Genomic DNA, 23,414 nt, shown 5'->3' with positions numbered 1-23,414 from the left:
TCTTCATTGTTGGCTGAACTGTTGGCTGGTGTCGAGTCTCTTCCACCCAACTGCTCACTCAACAGGAGATTGACAAAAAGTGCTTTAAATATGTGCGTTGTATTGGTGAGGTTCTAGGATGACAAGCACATCATCAGTACTGGCACCAGGCTTTGCTGTAGTCCACTAGCTCTTTCCCAGTCTCAGACCTTCACTCTCTTAGAGCTGCGCTGAATGGACCGTGGTTACTCGGCCGGCCATAATCTCTGAATCTCTAACTGGGGGCCGGGCTTCCTTGAACAAACTGCTAAGGCTCTTTACTTGAATGATCTTATGGGTTTATTATTGTGGCGTAGTTGAGTATTCTGTTGGAGCTAAATACTTAACCTTTCATGTAAATATGCACCAAGAGTCATTGATATCCATCCAATCCCGGGTGAGCACTACTTTGCCAAGCCTCCACTTAATATTTGCCTCCAGCTACTTCCCACATCATATTTTTAAATATTCTGGCACCAGGATATAATCATTTTATCTAACACAGACCATGAAGAGCAGCTTTAAGGAATGTTTAAAAAAGGAAAGAAAAGTGTTTCGTCTTTTATCACAGACTTTTCCACCTCAAGTCAGGAGAAGATATTTTTACAGTGTTTTCTAATGTTTTTATTGTAAAAATGTTAAAACAAATGTCTGCCGATAGAAGCCATTCCTACTGACTGTAATGCTCTGCATATATTTCTGTACCATTAATGCCTGCTGTAGCTAAGCATGAACAGTCAAGCTGTGTGTGATCTGCAGTTTTAAATAAATTATTTGACTCAAAGTACTCCATTTACAGTAATGTGGAGATGATGATGCAGTGAAACATATGCATCTGTGAGAATGAGGACGAGTGAACTAAAACATGACGCTTGTACTCCTTTTTGTCTCTTTGATAAATCCAACTGGATCATCTCTCACAGCGACGGCCATAACCTGAGTAGGATAAGGGGTTAAGAAAACGGATGATATGATGTGCCCTTGGTTGACCACATAATGCACATTAGAGAGCAGATGGTACTAAATATTTGGCCCACATGTGGCCCATATCTGCATTTTTCTATGAGTACCTTTCAGCCTTGACTGATGGCACAAACTCAAGACGATTTTGGCTGCCACAACTCATCCACAGTTCCACCTTATGCAATCCAGATGTCAGGTGGGATGTAATATCTGGACCACATCTATCCCACCCAGCACTTGCCATAACCCATGTCAAGATGGGGTCATGATGTTTGAGACACGAATGTATCAGTGCCTTAACCAATCCATATTGGCCAGAGGTACCGAAATGCGTCTGCTACAGATTGAAGAAGACAACAGAAAACACAGCAAAGTTTGTCCTGTCAGTGGTCATACTAGTGTTGTTAAAAAATAGCCTTTGGATTCTTAGCAACCTTTGCTGTGGCACCACAGAGCTGTTCCAGCACAAATACCAGTTTGTCATCAAAAAGGTTTTTGTGGTTCAAAGTCGGCCACTGAAAACACTTGTGTACCAGCTTTCACAGAAAATTAAAGTTTTAGTATAAGCATCTTAGATTTTTTATTAGGCTCAGCACTACATTTTGGTTACTTGAGGAAAGTAATTGGCATCAAGCTACATTTCTCAAATATAGCTTTTACTTGTTTGGATATCCCACTGTTCAAAAAAAGATCATGAGAGATTACTTAAAGAGCATTCACTGACTTATCAGCAAATGATCGACAGGTCCTCCTGAATAATTGATACTTAAATGCTAAATCGGCTCTGGCAGCATCTCTGTCACCTGCTGTGTCAGAGACTCTCAAAGAGAAACATTAATGGAGCTGCTGGGTAAAACAGAGCCGGGACCGCAGCCAATCAGCTGTCAGAGTGGGAGGATGGAAAAGCTCGTTAGACCGTCCAATCTATCAGAAGGAAACCTGCAGACTGAGAGGTGACAGCATGCATGAGTCACAGCCTTGTTAACGTAAATATTGAAGAAGCTTTAGTGGAAATGTTCAGGTGAGGCTCAGATTCCTCAAATGTTAATGTTAAGAGTAGAACTTTTTTATTATTTGGATTCCCCGGAAGCTATTTCAACATATTTTAGTAAGCCAGTGCACTGAAACCTCTGTGTTATTTGGTTCCTAATGTGACCTGACAGACGAAGATGTCTGATGAGTTTCTTCTCATTGAAAAACATTGCTTTTTTCACTTGTATCACACCTGAGGGGGAATGAAAAGCTTAATAAATGTGATTTGAAATCTGTGTGGAAAATTAAATGACTTGTAAAGATGAAGGTAGTTTGCTGAATATGAATGAGGGTCACAGAGGGAGGCGTTGAGCTCGCTATAGGAGCTGCAATTAAAGCCAATCCAGACATTTAAAGCATCTGATTCACAGCCAGAACGTCAGGTGGAGGAGGAGGAAAGTCATTGCCAGGTGCAGTCGGAACAAGACAGCATTACTACGTTTAAAATACACAATAACTACATCGAGATCAAAGGAAGTACACAAACAGCATAAAGCCCTGTTGGCATCTGCTAAAGCCTGCAATGTTCATTACAACAAGTACTACAAAACTCTTGGAAAGAACAAACAAGGTATCCTGACAAACACTGGGCACGTACTGGATGATAATTAAAGCTGGAAATGGAAAGAGGCTGGCCTGTCATCGATGCTGTTTGGTCCAAGAACAGTCAAGACATACAACCATGAAAAATCTGCCAGTAACACAATCAGTATACATACTTTAGACCTTTTTTTTCTTGCTTATGTACAATTGGACTGTAAAAATATTTTAACACTTCAGAATAATGGTCACACAGACTTGCTAAACAAGTGTGGAAAGAATCAGAAATCACCAGGGAACTGGTAGACAAGGTAGTTTTAGAAGTTAGAAGATGGTGCTTTCAAAGCACCATCTAATTATGACTTAGAGTACATAGGGGTAATTCAGCCATGAATCTATCTATTTTAAACCTGTTATTTGAGTCCAGGTTGCTGGGGCAGCAGCCCAAGCAGAGATGACCAGACTACCCTATCCCCATCCATTTCTCCTAAATGCAACTCTCCAAAATATCCTGGGTCTGCCCTGAGGCCTTCTTCTGGTAGGCATGCCCAAAACATCGCCCCAAGGTGGTGTCCAGGAAGCATTCTAGTCAGATGCCTGAACCACCTCAGAAGGCTCCTTTCATTGTGGAGGAGTAGCGCTCCACTCTGAGCCCTTTCGACTGACTGAGCTCCATACTGGCTCTAGGAGAGAGGCCATTAGAGGAAGCTCATTTCAGCTTCTGATATCTGCAGTCTCATTCTCTCAGCCACTACCCGTAGCTCGCCCATGGGCATCGGTGAAGGTAGGAAGGATAGTCTATCTTTGCTTTCACACCCAGCTCTGTTAAACCACAGCAGACTGATACAGTATATGCATCACTATGAGTACCAATCCGTAAGTCAACCAGAAAAGCCGGAAAAGGGTGGTGTGCTGACTCCAGGTCAGGGAGCAGCTGCAAGTGGTCGAGCTCACATATCATGGGGTCTTGTCCGCAACTGAGTGGAGAGTGTAGCGAGAGACTGGCAGGATTAATTCAGTCATGCATTAATAAGCTTCATAAAAAGGAATTGAATTGAATTTAAAAGCCAGCACAGCACTTGACTTATACTGAGTTATGTTTAGCTAAATTTAGACACAGGATGACAGGAAGATTCATCCTCTTGTGACTAGGATTGGAGTCGGATCATTAAATTTTATAATTTGATATCTTATGACAAATTAGGAACTATCCTGATGGTGGGTTGGAGGAAGGGTTGGTCAGAGGACTCACAAAATATCAGCACTTATGATAATGAAAACATAGTCATTAGTTGTGAAGATCATCTAAGTTTATGTATACATAATTCTTGTACGCCAAAAGCAGTCATTTCTACTGTTGGCTCTGTATGATGAGAAGGAGAAAAATATCCCTAATGCTAGTCAAAATTTCTGTTTGCATCGGACAGCCAATCAGCAGAAAGTTACCTTAACAGTGTGAGGTCATCTTTGAAAACTAACCCAAGCCTCTGGTCCAGCCCCAAACTCACAAACCCTGTATTTTAGAGAAAAGGCTTAGTGTTAGGGTCATCACCAGATTTAGATTTAGACCTCATGTGTTTAAAGGAAGGGTAGCCTTAAAAGGGGGGAGCTGAACCAACACTGTAAAATATAAATCAAATCAAGTCACTTTTATTGTCACATCACATGTGCAGGTAGACTGGTACAGCACATGCAAGTGAAATTCTTGTGTGCGAGCTTCACAAGCAACAGAGGTGTGCAAAAATAATTTAACATGAGATAATCAAGTATTATTGTAAACTGTAAACCAAAAACCGTTTCTCTACTAGAATTCACACATAAGGACAACATAATACAAAAGAATGGCACTAAAACTGAGGTCAACACATAAACTTAAGCTTTAAGAACCAACTAGCATGTTTTAATTCAAATTAAATATTTACTAAAATTTACATTATGCATGATTTAGTCTCTGAATAAAAAGCCAAAAAATTCAAGTACCTGGGCTCATTTCATCAGAAAGAGGTTCAACTTCCCGTTGTTCAGAGGATACTGTGCTGTTGATTGAAACTCTGACATCAAATAACTTTTTACACTACATCACAAAAAAAATCCCTCATCAGTGGGAATAATTAAAATACTGTGATGTCAGCAGTGTGCCATCCTGCAGCCATGCTGTCACCTCCTACTGCTGATGCAGTTTGATGTCACAGCTTCAGGCTTCGTGGCCCAGCGTTACACGCAGAATACCCACTGATCTGGCTGCAAGCGGCGTGCTGCTGTGACTTTGTGTATGAGCATGTGTGACTCTGGCTGCTTAAGCTGATGTGACATTTCTCTGAAGTTCAGGTCTGTTAAAATCAACTGAAATGTGAAAGTTTTCCAGGTCAGCGAAGATGCTCCGGTTTTGAACGCAGTGCTGAAATCTCTGAAGGTCACGACCTGTTTGAACTTCCTGGCTCATGATGAAGCCTGACAAGGTTGAAGTGGCTGACATAGTGATGCCTAACTGTTTTTTTCTCCAGGGATGGAAGCCAGGAGACACAAACTGCTAGATTTAAGAGCTTCTTTAAAGGGCCATAACACTTTAAAAAAATCAAATTTAATCACATCAGCTGTAAATCAAACTTGTCACTACTTTCGTTTCTATAAAAAAGCGACCTACAGAAAAGTCTGAGTGAAGACTTTTGAAGTTCACAGCAGAGAGAGAGAGTACGATTAAACTGTATGATTTTATAAATCACTCACATTGGCGTGGAGAAATTTTGAGCCACTCGCCTTTACAACATTACTTCAGTTCATTAAGGTTTGTGTGTATTCTTTTATGCGCTCTTAATGTCCTGCTACATCCTTTCAGTCAGGTTAATTTCTGGACTTTGATTGGACTACTTTGGCTGTGCTTGGGATCTGTTCTTTGTTCATGACCCAATTTGTGCCAACTTTAGATGTCAGAGAGATGCCACTTTGGTCACTTTGATATAGTGAGGAGTTCATCTCACTGAGTGCAAGATGTCCATCAGCCCTCCAACGTCGTGCCTAATGGCACGAGGTGTTTCTGCTGATATGTTGCGTTTGGTTTTCTCCAAAAGTGATGCTGCACATCATGGACAAATATCTCCACTCTGGTCTTGTGTATCTAAAAGACATTTTTCCAGAAGTCTTGTCATATGTTCAGAAAACATTGCAAACCTAAACAGTGCTGACATGTTTGGCAGCTCTTCCAAACGAGACGTATGTGTTCAGTTTCTTTGTTTTGTTTTTGATTGTACTGTCATTAACTATAACATTTACATCCTAACTCAGGCCTTTAGAGTCTGAGATCTAGCTCTTGAGTTTTTAGCAGTTCCTATGATTTAGCTGACAGCAGAAGCATGTTTGAAAGTCTCAATTAATTCTGTCGTTAGTGTCCGTGCTAATCTGCATTTATATGTATGCAAACTGCCTGGTTACCTAGTCATTAAGCAGAAGCAAACCAGTCCAGCATTTGTTTATCGGTTTGGATAACATCTACACAAAATCACTGTTCAAATAGCGACATGAATCTTACGAAGGCAGAAAACAAACTAGATTTTTTCAGGTTTTCAAAGCACCAGCACACGAGACACCAACAAAATGTAATTCTGCTGGTCTTTGTATTTACTGTGGGCTGACTGTAGTACTTGAATTGAGATAATGAACAGATGAATTCAAACCAGAACACACCTGTCTTCAAAGTGAATGATGTGGTGTTATCACCAAGAGCTAATGACAGCTTTGTTTCTGCCACTCTCTCTCATTTGTTCCTTCTTGTTTATAATATCACTCTCGTGTTTTGCATGTCCTTTTCCCTCATGTCCCTGTGATGATTGATGGTGGAGTTCACTCGATGCCTGTGGTCTGAAAACTCTGTGTCCTTGTCCCCAAACTTTGAAGTTCTTTGGCACACAGATACAAACCTGTGTCCAATCAACATGTAATATTTTTTCTATTTAACAGCAACATGTTTTCTCTATTAGAACCACAGAAGCAGAGCATGACCATGGCCTGCAGCACAAGGGGACGAAATAAATAATCAAAACAAAGACTTGCAATGTTTCATCGAATAGTTCAGTGTGTAAGACTGCAATCTCTGCGTGTGTATGTGTGAGTAAGAGAGTGCGGCATGCAGGATGCATCACTAATCTTTATAAGTGGCTATAAATCTGGCTGTGCTGTGGTGTTGGGCAGCGCGCTGCTGCTGCTGGTGAAGGGGGAGGGTGGTGGGAGTTGGGTGCGGTGCTCGGTGAGGGGTTCACTGGTTTCCTGGAGTCCTCCGCTCTCTCGCTTGCGTGATGCCACGCCAAACCATATGAATATTTATGAGAGAAAACTGCTGCAGTTGAGGCGATTCATCTCATCTGGTCAGAGCTGCAGCGCTGCACAGGAAGTGATTGTACTTCACACAATTCTGGATGTTTCTGGATTAAATCCAGCCACAGTTGACTGTTTGTCACCCACAGACCTCAGCGACTTGATTTACCTCTTTTTTACAGCAGGATAGAAGTCCAGGAGAATGAAAAGGGTATACATTTTGCTCTAAAGGCAGCCGCAGGAGCCCTACACTGTGACACAGTGGCCACACCCCCTGTTCTCTCACCTCTGAGTAAAGGTAGAGACAGCACTCAGTCACGGCTTATTAAAGCCACACTACTGATGTGTCATCCTGAAGCCATTACATGTGTCAGGCATCAGACTCTCGCTTCTGTTTCACCTTGAATGAGGTGACGTCATGCTTTTCCGATTGGAACTGTGGATCTGTAGCTTTGCCTGCTGAAGAGCTGAGAAAACTGAAAATTATGTTTATTAAAATTCAAGTGATGATGAACTACTAAGAAAAAGAACACACACTGTGAAAATATTGAGACAGTGAGGTAGCTGTTTACACAGTCTGATGTCATTTACTGTCAAAACAAAGGAGAAGTTGATCATTGTGGTTAGTAATCATTCTGTTGTATGAGATGAGGGAACAGGTGGGAAGCTTAGCTCATGTTAAATGCAAATCAAAGCTTTTTTTTACCTTGTGAGTGATCGTTTTTTGTCACTTTGACAACCACACCAGGAAAAATACCTTCCAAAGTCATTAGACACATCCACCATCAAGAAATAGAAGCTTTTCACACAGCTTTTCACACACTGTGATATTACACCACTGGAAAAAAAAAAACAGGAACACCTAAAGCAGCACACAAAAACTGCTCTACAGGCATAGACACACCCACCACACTCACCAGGTCACCATCTGCTGGGAACCCCAGAACAAGCCCACAGAGACCACATCCTCCAGGACCCTCTGCTGGGAGCTTCCAGGTCATTTTTGTGCCATGAGAGGGTTCTACGCAATAGTAGGCAGGTGCTAATATTATCCTCATTCTTAGCAGGCGTAAATTGGGGTCAAGGGTTTGTTTGGGAACACAAAAACATTTTTTAGAGCTGACAGACAAATAACCTGTTAACCACCTGTTTGTTTAAAATGCAAATAACTTCCTGTTATTAAATGTTACAAGAAGATTCACACTAGCATGGAGTACTTATTTTACCTGCTTTAGTGGCATTAGTTGTGAAGTACACTTTAACAGTGAAAACACTGAGTCAGTGAAGAGCAAATGAAAATATCAGGCTGCACAGTCTCTGTTGTTTTTTACTTATTCTGACTACACCAGCAGCTGAGCCTGTCTGACTACAGCTCTGGCTCAGGGCACAGGTTTTGCACTTATGGTTCAAGTGGAGAGCTTTAAAGATAATTACGGGTAATGTGCCGGTTACGTGTTTGTAAAACTGGGCTTAGCAGCTTGATTTGCTTTGCCCGGAGCAACAGAAGTTTGCCATGAGGCATTCTGAGCAAAAGCTGAGTTAAACCTCTTAACCCTGGAGGTTCCTGGGTTTGGGCCAACTTGTATCTGCTACTAAAACGCAGCCACCATGTTTTAAAAGGCTGCCCATTCATTGAAGATTTAAAAATGGGTGCAGCATATTTGTGCCTAAAATTTGCTGCTACTGGCTTTATTTTTTATTTTCACCCTCAATTTTGTGAGTGTACTGACTTCAGCATGAGAGCTGATATAACAATAAGAATTTAATGTTTGTCAGGTTAACATCATATTGATTTTGATGACTCATGACACATAAACTGGAAGAATATGTTTTTCCTTTGCATTTCTTTTTCTCATGGGTAAAATTAGACTTTTTAAAGCCTCACCATTAGATTTCTAGCCATTATGTTGAATCAAAAGTGACCCTATTTGGATAAAAGGGTGGTTATTAGCTAATGATAGTAAGCTACATCCATAAAATACTCAGACACGCAGGCATATTCCAATAACTGCCAAGTAATAGACTAATAATACTAAAATTTCACTCAGCAAAACTGAAGGACAAACTTCTTATATCAGTCTGGTAGATATATTATTTGTAAAGCAGTTCCACTAAAAATACCTTAAAGGCATCAACATTACAAACAGCTCAGAAATAGGAAGACGATCGAGGTCCGTCATTCCTGCTGTGTGTCTTTAAGCCTCGACGAAACTCTACTGGGGTAAAATCACCCAGTACAGTTATGATGGGATAAACTATTCATAGAGGGTGTCATCTTGTTTATTTCTGCTGTAAAGTTAGCCATCTTAACAAAGGGGACACATTTTTGACCAACCTCAGGTGGACATTAAAGGAAGTGAAGTCAGTGGGTTTCATCTTCGTGTTATTTGTGTTAGGCTTGCACGCCAAAGCCAAAGATGTTAAATATACATCAACAAAACAGTAAACTGGCAGATCCTCCCATGAGAGAATCTGGAATCATAAATTATTTGAATTATTTACATAAAAAGAAGAAACAAATTAGAAATATTAAGGGAGCACTACGGTACACCAGTTGGCACTCACTCTTTTGGTCACCAAAAGACAAAACAACATCACCGACTAAGTCACAGACTAAGTTTGCATAACATTGTTGAGCTACGTCACACAACTTTTTACTATGGTGTTGTGTACAATAGCGCGCAAAAATCCCAAAGCATGAAGACAGCGAGCATGAAAACCTCTCCAGTTTTTCTCTGTTCTTTAATCACATCTTATTCCTCTTGTGATAAAAAACAAACACCCACAACAACAAAAAAGCAGCACATAGGAATGAAATAAATAAAGACCAATTAATGTAAAAGCATGCAGGCGCGTTAATGAGTAGGACTTAAAGGTGAGGGAGATGTAGTGCTCCTCAGGCAGGTAATGCAGGTTCCCAACATGAATAATGTATGAATGTCAGAGCAGAGCAGTGGATGTTAAATATAGAGAGCTGAGAGCAGAAGACGTAAATGAAACACTAATGTTCAGAGGCGAGGCAAATTATCTTCTTGTAAATTACTCACAGGCTCGTTTCTTTTTTTTGTTTTGTTTTCATTCCACCATCTGAATAATGCAGAGACACATTGAGAGGCTTAATTAAAATATACACCAAGGCTTTAAGGCCTAAAATGCTAAACATTCGGGTTGGAAATTACTGCTGAGGTGCTTTCAAAGCATAAAATTGTCACTGCTGAAAAAGTTTTTGAATTTTTGTCAGAGCTCGAGTCAAGTTTTCTGAGATTGAAACTTGATTAGAGAATAACAATCCATGATGCTGTACCTACACAGCATGATTACAGAGCACATGGTAAAAGTAGATACGATTGAGGAGCTACAGAGCCATTAATTTCCTATACAAAAACATTTTATTTTACACAGCTTGAACACTTTAATCACTTTCATTCTCACATCCATGAACAATTTAGAGTCAACAGCTAAGTCTGGGAGTCTTGGAGAACTGTAGGAAACCCACAAACTCCAGAAAGCCCCCAGCCAGGTTTCAAACCAGGCACCTTAATCTTAACGTGAGGCGACAGTGTGGACCACAAGAGCCACTAGTGCTGCCGACAGTGTATCAAGGTAGGGAAGTCGAAGGACATCTTACTGTTTAGTCATTGCAGGCCACACGTCATCAAAACGTCTGCAAAATACTGACAGAAGTTCCAAATCAAGTGTGACACTTTCTGACCTGACACTAGTCTTCAAAGTTTGAACCTCCCAAACTTGCTTAACATTAGACTAAAGAATGTTTTTATTAAATAACAAGTTATACAATGTAAAATGCCAGCACCGCACACTCTGAATTGAGACAGAGGAATACTCTCATAAAAACATTTGAATTCCAGACTTACGTACTTTAAGTTTAATCTAGATTTGCCAAAGTTCAAGTGTTCATATTCAGAGAACCAGCCATAAATACAGTACAGGCACAAACTGCACCATAATCACCATCTGTATAGACCCTCAAAATCTATGCTATGACTCTGCGAAAACATAAAATATTTGAAATGTTACATCGTAAAATAAATCTGGCAACAGGGAGCCATAAGACCTGTGCCAGTTTAACCACAATAGGGGAATTTATTTTGTTGATAAGTAATATTTGTGTGGGTATTTTCACAATGTGTCATATTTGTCTTTTTTCATTCCCACACAGCTGTGATTTTGCTTCAGGTCCACCTCTGTCTGACAAATGAAGGTCTGCTGCACTAACACACAGGAACCCTCTGAGGGTTTCCCGGTGAATTATATTCTCAGATTTGTAAATGACGTTCTGTCCGCTGCTAGAGTGAAAAACCAAATTAAAAGTGAGCTGAAAGCAGCTAACACATTGCTTTTGCTCGTCCGCCGTATTAATCCACCGCTCCTGGCTGTGATTAGTCACAGGGAGTCTTTTTCATTAGGCCAATGGATCGACCTCCAAGATCTCAGCGCCGCACACTTCATATTTTACAGAAAAAGAGTCCAGTCCAGAGCTGGGGCTCAACACACAGCGAAGGACCCAGACTGGCTCAGTTTAGCAAGTCCCAAGTCAGATCATCAAGCCCCAAGAGAAATCCCAATGAAGATCAACAACCCAAGTCAGGACTGACAGGTCAAGATTAAGTTTCAAGACCCAGACAAAGAAATCATCAATCAAAACTACCCATGTCCAAGTCAAATCTCACAAGTTGATTAAAAAGTGTTAAGAACGGAGCACAACAAGATCACCCAATTCCATGTGAAGTCATGTACATGCCTTATATATAACATTTTTTTAGCCTTACTAACACTCAAAGCACGTTAGACCAAAAGTCACATTTTAACCATACATTCACAAAGCACTTTATACTCTAAAAGCACTTTATGTACCTCACATCCATGGCCAATTCAAAATCACAAATTAACCTAACGTGCATGTATTTGGACTGCGGCAGGAAGCCAGAGTACCTGGAGCCACTACCCAAAGACAAGTCCTCAGTATTATCCACATATCCACAAGACAAACACATAACATAACCAGCTTGTCCCCTTAGGTTTTAAAACCTTTATGTTACAGAATCCCATAGAAAGTTTTGCTAACTAATTTGAGCAAGGAATTTATAATTTCGCTAAGAAATGACACATTTAGTGGTAGAAAGTGATGCTTAAGACAGCAGTTAAAGACGTAAAAGTCTGTTGGGAGTCGGGTTGATCCCAAAGTTTTCTAGTGGGAACCTCAAATATAAGTGTAAGTGTAAAGGATCACAATAGCATTAACACTTGTAGTTTCATACGGATTAACTACATCCTGGTGCTATCATGGGAGTTTTGGGCTCATTGAGTTTAATGTTTTACAAGTTTGTGGAGAGACTCTTGAGCAAACAACATTTTTTGTAATAAAGCTGTATCACAGGGTGTAATACAACTATATTATTCCTTGTGACACATATTAATAATGCTAAGCATAATCTGCAGCCATTAATTATCCACATAACTGGACTATATCATATATCTATATCAACTATATCAACAACTCAACAAAACATTTAACGTTCTATACTGAAACTTCTAGTTTTGTTTCTGTATGTGCAAAATGTCTAATGGCAACCTTAAGCTAATACGATACATTAGCTTGTTTATAGATTGGATGACATATCTAGATTAGGAAATCAAAAATATGTTTAGCAAGAAATGGGAACATTTCTTTGCCTGCACCAGTTTTTTCAGCATAATTCACTGAATTAATAGAAGCAACATAAATAAAAACATAGATTTTTCCCCTGGTGAGCCTCATGTTTTACAGAATGCTAGAGAAAACTGTTTGCAGCACTTGCATTTGATTTCACAAGGCTATTTTCACTTAAATATTTTATCTTATTTCAGCATGTTTTGGAAGAATCTACATACATATAAGTTAAAGCACAGACGCTCCAAAGAGGTTTAATATTTGAGTTATTGCACCATATTTCTAGCTGTAAGCATGGGGGACTATTACTACATAAAAAAGAGTGGAAAATAATTTCACTAATCACGTTATATTATGGCAGCATAGCGATGCTTGTTCCTTTGGACTTGGGTGAACATGGAAGTGTCACATCATGTTTAATTATGCAGGTATTTTTTCCTTCATACACAATTAATTGATAGCTTCTTGGAGGGCTGGATGGTTGGAGGTGTAAATTAACATCCTCTTGGTGTTAAAAGCCTGCTGTGTCTCTAATGGATCGTCCCTGGCTCTATTATTCAGCTCTGCTTATTAATGAAAAAGGTTTTACTGCTTTGAGCTTTTAGCTTTAATGTGATTCTTGATTGAATTTAGTTCATCTTGCTTCCATTGTGTGTTGTTTTTCAGAGTTTCGAGTTCAGTTGTTGCCGTCGACTGAAAACCTGTAGATTGTTATTCAAGGCGATGTTGAAATAACACCTGGTTTTTCAAAGGCTCCATCTCAACCTCAGCTTTCCAGAAACAGCAGAGACATTAACCACACATACATATGAATAATCCCAGTCAGAGTGGTGAGGTACTGCAGCAGCTTTTCAGTCTTTTATGAAACACTATGAACAATTACTTCTCTAATATGCACCACCATGAATACTTGTGAGAGTTTTGCAAGCCATATATTACCAGATAGTGCTGAATCTTCTTCTCAGCTGCGGCCACATCTGTAGTTTTCTATGGGGCACATTTGGCCTGTATTGATGGCATTAACTCATGGTGACTCTGGCTGCCTCACTTCACCCACAGGTCATAGGCAAGCCCTTTTTATGACTTTTGGGCCACATGTGTCCGACACAACTTGGACCAGAACTTGAACTGAGCTGTAAGAGCCAAAAGTAGCACAGAATAGACCAGGGCTGCCCAATCCCAGTCCTCGAGAGCTACTATCCTGCAGCTTTTAGATGCATCCCTACTCCAACACAGCTGAATCAAATGGTTTGATTACCTCTTCAGCATGCCATCGTGTTTGGCAAAGGCCTGATAACAAGCCATTCATTTGATTCGGGTGTGTGGGAACAAGGATGCATCTAAAAGCTGCAGGACGGTAGCTCTCGAGGACCGGGATTGGGCACCCCTGGAATAGACCCAAATGTGTCTGGGTTAGAGCTGAGAGGTAAGGCTGCAAAAAATATATATTTGCATCTTGGTATTTTCTATGAAAACAGCTCAAATTCCATTGGTCATATCTAAAAACTGAACTTTAGGTCAGAGGTATTATAGTTTCAAAAATGCAGTAAAGATTTTTTTATACATTTACTCATGATGAAAACCTTTTATGACGAAAATAACGTATCACTGAAAAGAGGACAGACTCTGAGCTCCTCAAAAACTCAGGGAGCTCTCATCTATTTCTTTTAAATTACAAATCCAGAAAAAGGTGATCCAGAAAACTCCTCAGGATAAATGTGAAGCTGATACTTGATCAGAGAAAAGCTCACCCCACTGTGGGGTTCTTCAACAAGGAGTGGCCCCCCGAGGAAGCTGCCTTGATTTGATGGTAATTATAACTGGTAAAAATTAAGATGGATTAAGCAAGGTTTACATTTTTATAGACAAAAAAATAATTCATACATGCCATGCTTTACTGTTACACCTCTAAGTAAAATAAGACAAGATTGGATAAGACGGTATAATTTGTGAAGTGACAGGACAAAAGGAGATTAGATGGACTTTGCAGGAGAAGAAATGAGAAAGGGAGCGAAATTATCCTAAAAATGAGACACGAGATTGGATGGGACAAAGATGAGTAGACTTAACAAGTCGAGAAGGGATGGGGCCGAAGAATATATCTGTGAGATAATAAATCATAAAATGTGATAAGACCGGATAGACTTTGTGGGACTGATTGATTAAAAATAGCACAGACTTGTCTGGGCTAGTTTGAATTGAATTCAGAGCTCACTCATCTCCTCAACTTTCTGTTTTCACCAGGAAGCTTCTAAACAGTGTTGTTTAATAATTGTAACAAATCATTTCAGAAGCCTTGGTGTGCCTCATTTCACGGTGGGCAGACAACAGAAGGGAATCCAGGCAGACCAGTCAAATATAAGATGGATTAGTCAAATTAGACAAAAACTATTGTAGATATTAACAAACACCAAACATGAACAAACAGAGCAGATAATGTAAAAACGAAAACAGCGATATTCTGCATGTCAGAAGATTAGGTGTTAACTTCAGACACAGTAAAATCCTCTCAGGATAAAAACAAAGCTTCTTTGATAAATCTGCTCAGTCTTAATATTAATAATACTTACTCTAAAGCATTCTTCAAATGACCACGCCCCCACATGTTGCTAGTGTATACACACATAAGCCTTAAACCAAAAGAATAAAATGCCGATAATCCCATGAGACGCTGCACAAGAGGAGATGAAGAAGAAGACATTTGATGAGGTCCAAGGAAGAAAAAGAAACGGCACAGAAGCAGCAGGAGAACTGTGTGTAGTTTTGCGTTGGAGGGTGAAAAAAAACACAGGAATTTTCATTTGAGCAGCGGGTTCTTTAAAGGTGCAGGAAAATCACCTCACACGCATGAAAGCTTGAAACCTGGCATCAACAACAATAACAATAATCTGCTGTAAAGACCTGAGCAGCAACCGGAGGATAACACTGTTTCTTTATGGCTTTAAACTGGTTTTTAACTGGAGTACTTCAGCAGCTGCTTGATGGGTCGCCCTGAATTTTTTCTAGAGAAGCTAAATCCTGCTGGTTTGATCCTGAGCCGATGGTCTTTTTCCTGAGCAGCAACTGCAGAGAGTAGAAAGTTTTGGTTTATAGTAAATTCTAATGAATAATCTGATGGATTTTAGTTTGGAGATTCAATACAGTGATCTGTGCTACCAAGAGGATGAATACAATCCTAAATTATCTTTTTTTCTATAGAGGGGATGAATAAAAAAGAGATGTAAATATTTTACCACTGGTTTGATCAGGGCTTGATCATGACAAAAACCTCCAATATATTGATTCATATCCACTTGATTTTGAACAGCTTTCAGGCGTATCACATTACAGGTAGTTGACATTTTAATGTGAGATAACTATTCTATTCAGTTTTATTTATATAGCACCAAATTACAACAACAGTCACCTCATGGTGATTTATATGATAAGGTAAAGACCCTACAATAGTACAAAGAAAACCCAACAATCAGACAACCCCTTATGAGCAAGTACTTTGGCAACAGTAGGAAGAAAAAACTCCCCTTTAGCAGCAAATACCTTGTTCAGAACCGGACTGCAAGAGGGGCAGCCAGTGCTGCCGCCGATAGGGGTTAAGGGGAGGAAGACAAAAGACACACTGTGGAGGAGAGCCAGAGAGAACTAATGATTAAATTCAAAGTGGTGTGAAGACAAAGTGAAAAGTGGTGAGTGAAGAAGTGGCTGGAGTTCCACTTAATTTCCTTTAAAACTGACCTCCAACCATTAGGATTAAGTGTAGCAACCTCCCTATTGTTTTGTTCAGCACTAACCACCCATCAGAAACTATCCAGTACTTTAATTTATCACTAAATTCCAGCAAAACTATTAAAAACACTGGAAGCTTCAGGTCTATGCTGCATTTAGCCAAACAAACAGACCAGGAAGCTAGCGTGCAGCTGCTGCTGCATCTGCAAGCTGCTTTGCAACATCCCCCCAATCCCTGCTCCTCATTTTCATGCAGGTTCTGATTTAATGGTACTCTTATTATCACTGATACCTTGTCTGTTCTATAAGGGGCATATAGAATAGTCATGTTATATATAGTGTGGGCCTGACTAAAGTGAGATTTTGGACACTAAATAATATATCCTGTGTAGAAAATGAAATAGAAATCAGCATATTATTGCAGCTGGTTATAGACTAAAGTGAGTGTTTGTTTGAAACATGGCCTAATGCTGCAGTTTCCTTTGGGCCACATTTGGACTTGACTGACAGTGTTGACACAAATCAGTACTGCTGAGTGAGCTGTGTTACAGGTCCACTCTATTTAGGTCAGATGTCAGTTGTGCTGTGACAACCCATGTTACGCCGAGCTGATGACTTTTTGGCCACATCTGTTTAATTGAGCAGTTGGTAGTGCTCTAAAGAAGCTATGTATGCCAAAATGATCCCAGGTTAGGCCCATGTTGCTATCTGGATTCTTGGAATATAAACAATCTGTCCATCAGCTCTGATCGATGTAAAAAATGAACCCCCAACTCTCGGATGGTGTATATCAATCAGATCCTGTTCAGCAGCTTACCCATCATGCTGTTGGCCACAAGTGACCCCATAAAAACCAAAAAGCAGACAAAGACGCTGCTTTCCTACAGTGACAGCCTTAAATATGAAAGCGATGCTACAGATGAACTCTCCGCTCTGTCAGGTTCACCGGCCTCGTGTCGACTTTGATGATGAATCATCGAGGTTAAAGCTCATTGGGAGTAATCTAATAAGATGACCAAAACAAAACCAAATATGAGACATTCACCTTTCTTTCACTTCATCAAACACTCCATCCATCATAATTTGGTGATAGACTGAAACATCCTAGCAGAGGGAAGAAGTGCGACAGAGAGTTTTGAGCATTTTTCAGCTCATGTTGCTTTCATCCTTTCTTTGAAAGTGGCAAAATTGTTTAACAGAAGGCATGAGACACTTCCTGTCATGCAGTGATCTTGCAGACTTCAATCTAATTAAACTGCGACCAGTAAAAAGCGTGACATTCTCAAATGTGCATTTTCAGCCACGTCTTTGTAAGCCACATTTTCCTTTTCTGAGTGGAAGCCATGGAAATTTAAGACTTATCACAAAAAAACATTTTCTAGTGAAAAAACATCAGTGTATTGTTTGTTCGGATGTTTTAGTGAAATTCTTAGTTAAATATAATATATAATATATTATATATTATATATATAATATAATTAACCCTACTGCTAAGTGGTTAGCAAGTAACATTACAGACGTTATGAGACAGGAAGTAATATATAAGCCTGCAGCATTTTTTAAACATAAATATATCCTAATTTGTATTCCTTAAATTTGCAAACAATATGATCCTACTTCAAAAAAATAGACCAAGCTTATTTGGGTCTTGGTTATTTATACACTTTCCCTGGAAAACTGGTTCCACGAGAATATCTGCTATACAACTGCTGAGCCTTGCAGGGTTCCCACCATTTCTGCAAGGACTACATCAGTCAACATTGCACAAATTAAATTCATGGTTGGTATTACACGTTTTTTCTTTGACCTCGCCACCATTTTAAATTCTGAAATCAGCACAAACTGCATGAAAAGAAGGTGGGGTGGGTTGCATAGCAGCTTGTAGTGATAGTAGCAACTAATTGCAATTGTTAAGGCAGTTTAAATACTGTGTCCTACATAAGATTTGATGTATAGAGAGGTATTGATGAATGTTTTCATTCTTTGTGCTTTCCAATCTGTCTCCTGTGCACATAGCTGCTCTGTAAACTCTGCCTCCTCAAAGAACCCACTACTATCTTTTAACTTTCAGGAAACCAGTTCTCTTTAGTGGATTAGGTTAAAGTCCTGAAGGTAAACAAATGCACCATGACTTTGGGCCTTTTGGCTCAGCACCTACAGTAAGGAAGTTAAGCATTGGGCTGGGAAATGATTTTGCATGCCAAAGTTCAATAAAGTCAGACTGAACATGTCCTATTTGTGTGGCTTTCCTTAAGTCTTTCTGCAGTTCAGTTGAAAATGAGTGGATTTTGGCACAAAATGCAGCCTTTTTAAATATGGATTTTGGCCCAATCCTCAGATGATCGTCTGCCAACAGCCTGCAGGTTTTCAATCCAACCAAAGACTCCACCAAGTGATTAACTCTCCTTCAGGTGAAGTGAAGGAACTCATCAGTGAAACCACCTGCTGAGACGACTGGCTGGACTAAAAACAGGCAGATGCGCCTGTGAAAGCGAGCAGGACCTGCTTCAGCCGTGCGGGAGATTTTCTGAATTGGCGTGTAGGAAGGTTTCACGAGTCAGGCCTTCGTGTGTGGGTGCGTGTGTGTGTTTAGCCTCTCCACAGATAAATGCTCGGTGTGGGTAAAATATTCAGCAGAGGATTTTATAGCTGAGCTGTTGAAGAAATATCAGCAACACACAAATAAACACACGCACACTATGAGTCAGAGCTGCTCAGCTGATCCAGCAGCTACATTTTGTGAGTGTGTGTGTGTCTGTGTGAAAGTGTACTCTCATATCATCAATTAGCTTAATTAAAGTGTTTGGACATAATTTATTGACAGCAGGAGGTTGAGAGAGAGAGAGTGAGAGAGAGAGAGAGAGAGAGAGAGTGAGCAAGAGAGCCCGAGTCCAGCAGCTCTCTCTGATCTGTTTGGTTTTGCAGTGTTTGCTCTTTTGCTTTCATAATTTTCATTATTGAACAAAGATTCAATTAGAAATTCACTCAAATGAGCTGCTTACAACAAGATGTCTGACAGATCTAGTTGTAATACAATTTATTTATTTAGATTACGTGTTGTATCCTCGCTACTAAACACCAGAAGAAAGAAAAGTGTTACACTGATGGGTTGGACATGTTAGGATATCTGATGGCACTTAGTGTTTAAGTGATATTCATGACAGTGTGCTGCTTCACAGTCAAAGCCAGACCTAGATAGCACCTCCCTGCACAGCAGTATTTGTACTATTCGCATTTTTTGTGCAATAATACAGTGTAACCTATAAGATCACTGTTTGGATTATGATCCTGATGACTTGAAACACAATTTTTAATCTAGCTGTTATTTATTTATTTATTTATTGTCTATCTTCTTGGATTTGTGTTTTTGGGATTATTAAAGTAGTCGATCCAATCAATCATTAGTGTAACCCGGAACAAAAGGACATTAAGGTAAACACAAATAATCCTCCACTAAAAAGATTCACTGCAATCTGCTCGTCCCACTTGGTTTCATATACAGATAGACTGCCAGAGAGGAAAACCTGGAAAAAGGAGATCAGAGCCAGCAGCCCAACATGCCACTGGCTTGTAAACTTAATCACATCAGGTGAAACTAAACCAGAGAGGAGGGGAAAAAAGATTCAGTCAAAGCCACAGGCTCGCACATGATCAGACTCAAAGAAACTAGCTAAGGCCCAGTAAAAACTATTTACACTCACTATATATATATATATATATATATATATATATATTAGGGGTGCAACGATATTCGTATCGATATTGAACCGTTCGATACAGTGCTTTCGGTTCGGTACGCATATGTATCGAACAATACAAAATTTGTAATTTATTTTATCAACTTTCCTTCTGACGATGCTGTCTGTGTTAAGCGCTCAGTGAATCTGCGTTCGACTACTCCGCCTAGGGTCGACAGTGCAGCCTAGGTGGAGTAGTCGAACGCAGATTCACTGAGCGCTCAACACAGACAGCATCGTCAGAAGGAAGAGCGCAGGGCAAGCTAGCGAGACAGAAGTTAAGCTCTCCTTGTAACATGGACCTTACCCACCCTCATTCAGATCTGGTGTTTGGAATTATTTTGGTTTTCATGTGACGTATGTCGCGTTAAGGTCATTTCAACGAGATTAACCTGAAAGCACTAGTGGGAACACAACGAATATGACTGCACATTTACGCCGACATCATCCTAGTGCAAAGACAAGTGGAAGCAGAAAAAAAACAAGCAAGCATGCTACTAACTTTAGCCGAGTCATTTAGATAGCTGTTTAATATGCTGCTGAGAATATAGCCCAGAAGAAGCGGATAGTATAGCTTTTATTTTGGAAAGAGCCATTTCTCTGTAATAAACTCTCTTTTCCAAAGATGAGTGATTCCTCAATCAGATACAGGGCTCGCAATATCGCTAGCCCGACGTCCCGGAGCTAGCGATTTTTTCAGTCGGGGTACCAAAATCTATCTCTGCCCTGCCCGTCGGGCTATTGTAGGAAGGAAAAATATATGTCAATGCTTTTGCATTCTTTCGGAAATGTAGCTGGGTAATTATGTCATTGGCATCGGTGAGCCACTGTCAATATGTGACATATTGAAATCGCGTTTGAATTTGCGCTTGTTTTTTTGCTTTCACTTTGCAATCGCGCGAACTGTGTATAGAGAGCGACAGCACTGATCTGTGAGTGATGATAATTTGTGCACCAATTCCTCTGACATCGTCTTATTAATCGTTAGCTTACTATGCAAACATGACAAGTGAAATCTCCCGCAGCTTAAACATGTGAGAGGTTGATCGCGCAGAGAATCGCTGAGCTTATGTGAGTGCGTGTGTAAAAGCAGCAGGATTTATATTTGACTACGATGACCTGGATGACTGAGAACCTTCACAGACAGATATATATTTTAGTTCTGCTGAGCCAAATAAGACAGGTCAGGGTGAAGAAGTGACAGCCAAAGAAAAGCTTACCACAAAACGGAGAAGTTATGACAAATCAGACTATAAGGCAAAAAGAAAGTGCAGCTTTATGGTTTCATGGACAAAAGAATTTCTGTGGCTGCAATATGACGAGCTAAATAACCAGGGCTGCACATAAGTGGTCCGCAGGTGCGCATTCGCTGTCAAAATAAAAAACACGCACAAGGGTTAGGGTTAAATTTAAAAACTGTACTTTTGAGTTAAAATATATATTTATAATTTTAATAAATGACAAATTAAAAAGGCATGAACATTTTTTTTGTATCGAAAAAATATCGAACCGTGACACCAAAGTATCGAACCGAACCGTGAATTTTGTGTATCGTTGCACCCCTAATATATATATATATATATATATATATATATATATATATATATATATATATATATATATATATATATATACACAGACAGACAGACAGACAGACAGACAGACAGACAGATAGATGTATATATTCAAAAAATCAGAGACAAATTGGTGAAGAGAAGCATATGCAGTTAAACATACACACCAATATGATTCAGCAGCCTAAACTTCAGCACAATGAAAAGAAGATGAAACAGAAAGACTTACAAAAAGCAATTTAATAATAAGAATAATAATAACTGAAAATTAGGGGAATTAAAGCAAATCCAGTGCAGACAAGCGACTGTGGGTAAAAAACACAGAGACAGTCTAACCTGGCTGCAAAGATCCAGAAAGGTTGAACAAACCCTCAGTCAGCCAACAGATCAGCCACATGAAACACACAAGAACCGAGGGAAAGACCAGCAGTCTCACAGCTACACCAGTAACTCGGTTACTGGAGCTGATAATGAAGGTAAAAATGCAACATAAGGAATAATAAAGATATAATAAATAACAATAACTAGAAACCTCTTAGGTAACATTGATCACATGCTGAAGCTTGTCAAACCTTCCAGGGCCTCAGGACACACATGCAAGAACCCGCATGATCAGACCTGAGTCCGGGTCAGAACCGAGGCTCTAAAGCCAAAAGAGAAGCGCAACAAATGTGCCAATTATCGTTAGGTCTGCAGCAACGAGCAAAGACACACGCACACTCACACACACTAATACAGCCCACACGGACACTCACACACAAACACACACTGCGGGATGGAGACAGCAATCAGGCATGTACACACCCCCCCCCCCCCCCCCCCCCCCCTACTCACCGTGCGCTGTGGTGTGAGCAGCCAGCAGCCAGCAGAGCAGCAGGTACAGTCTTCCTGTTCTCCTCCTCCTCAGCACCAGCAGCTCCCAAACATCACCGATACATCCAACCAAAACCCCCTCCATGCTGTCCTGCTCCAGTCCCGATGAGTCCGTGGAAGCACAGAAACGCACACACACACACACACACAATCCCGCTGTTCTTTCAGTGTTTTTTGTTTTTGTTTTCAAATCTTCAACAGAATCCAACTGTCAATTAAGAAAATAAAAAATAAAGGAGAAAAAACCCACAGAGTGGTGAGTCAGGAGGATGGTGAGGAGAGAGAAAGAGAGGGGGTAAAACAGCTTCTCTTCTCCCCAAAATATCCCTGATCCCCAGTCGGGCTAGGATCCCCCAAAGAAAAGAAAAAGGGAAAGGAATTTCCAAAATACACAAATGCAGATCTGTTTCCTCCTTTTAGAGTCGAGAATAAGTTCCAGTAACTACAAGTGAAGAGTCTCCATCACTCCTGCACGCTGCTGCTTCTTCCCATTCAAACAGATGAGAGGATGGTTAAAATCCGCGCTGCCTTCCCGGAGGTCTGCTCCGTCTGCTTGGGAGAACTGATGGAGAGGGTCGGAAGAGGAGGGGGGAGGCGGAGGGGGGAGGGAAAGAGTCGAACCCCCTCTCTCTCTCTCTTTTCTCTGTAGGGCTATACAGCTGGAGAGAGAGAGGGTCGAGAGACCCTGTTGGAGTATGGAGCCATTGATCTAAAGAGGCTGGAGGTAAACCTCGGAGCGGGAGTAGAATCAGGGAGCGGGACGGAGCGGGACAGAGCGGGAGTTGGAACCCGGCAGAGGAGGCAGAACGGCGGGGAGAGATTAGCTGAACTCTCCTGCCCTCTCTGGTCACACAGGGAATATAAACATCAGTCACAGCTGGAAGAGAGTCTCCATCACATCACAGGTGTGCAATACGATAAATATAAAATCATAATATGCAGATTATTATTATTATTATTATTATTATTATTATT

At 40.3% G+C, this 23,414-nt stretch overlaps 1 protein-coding gene across 2 annotated transcripts in view; it reads right to left on the bottom strand.

The window, feature by feature from the left end:
- Positions 1-22,977, bottom strand: part of dcc (DCC netrin 1 receptor) — a 372,740-nt gene extending 349,763 nt beyond the window's left edge. For both annotated transcript variants that reach the window (XM_085413367.1, XM_085413368.1), the window contains exon 1: positions 22,401-22,977. In XM_085413367.1, coding sequence (XP_085269493.1) covers positions 22,401-22,524 — 124 coding nt within the window. In that variant the 5' untranslated portion in view covers positions 22,525-22,977. The remainder of the gene's footprint in view (positions 1-22,400) is intronic.
- Positions 22,978-23,414: the final 437 nt, after the last annotated feature.

Source organism: Rhamphochromis longiceps, linkage group LG7, assembly GCF_057381845.1.
Source record: "Rhamphochromis longiceps isolate RC_006_pf linkage group LG7, R_longiceps_female_GT1.1, whole genome shotgun sequence".
Classification (NCBI taxonomy): Eukaryota; Metazoa; Chordata; class Actinopteri; order Cichliformes; family Cichlidae; genus Rhamphochromis; species Rhamphochromis longiceps.
Note: the sequence above shows the minus strand (reverse complement) of the source record. Positions and strands in the feature narration are given on the sequence as shown.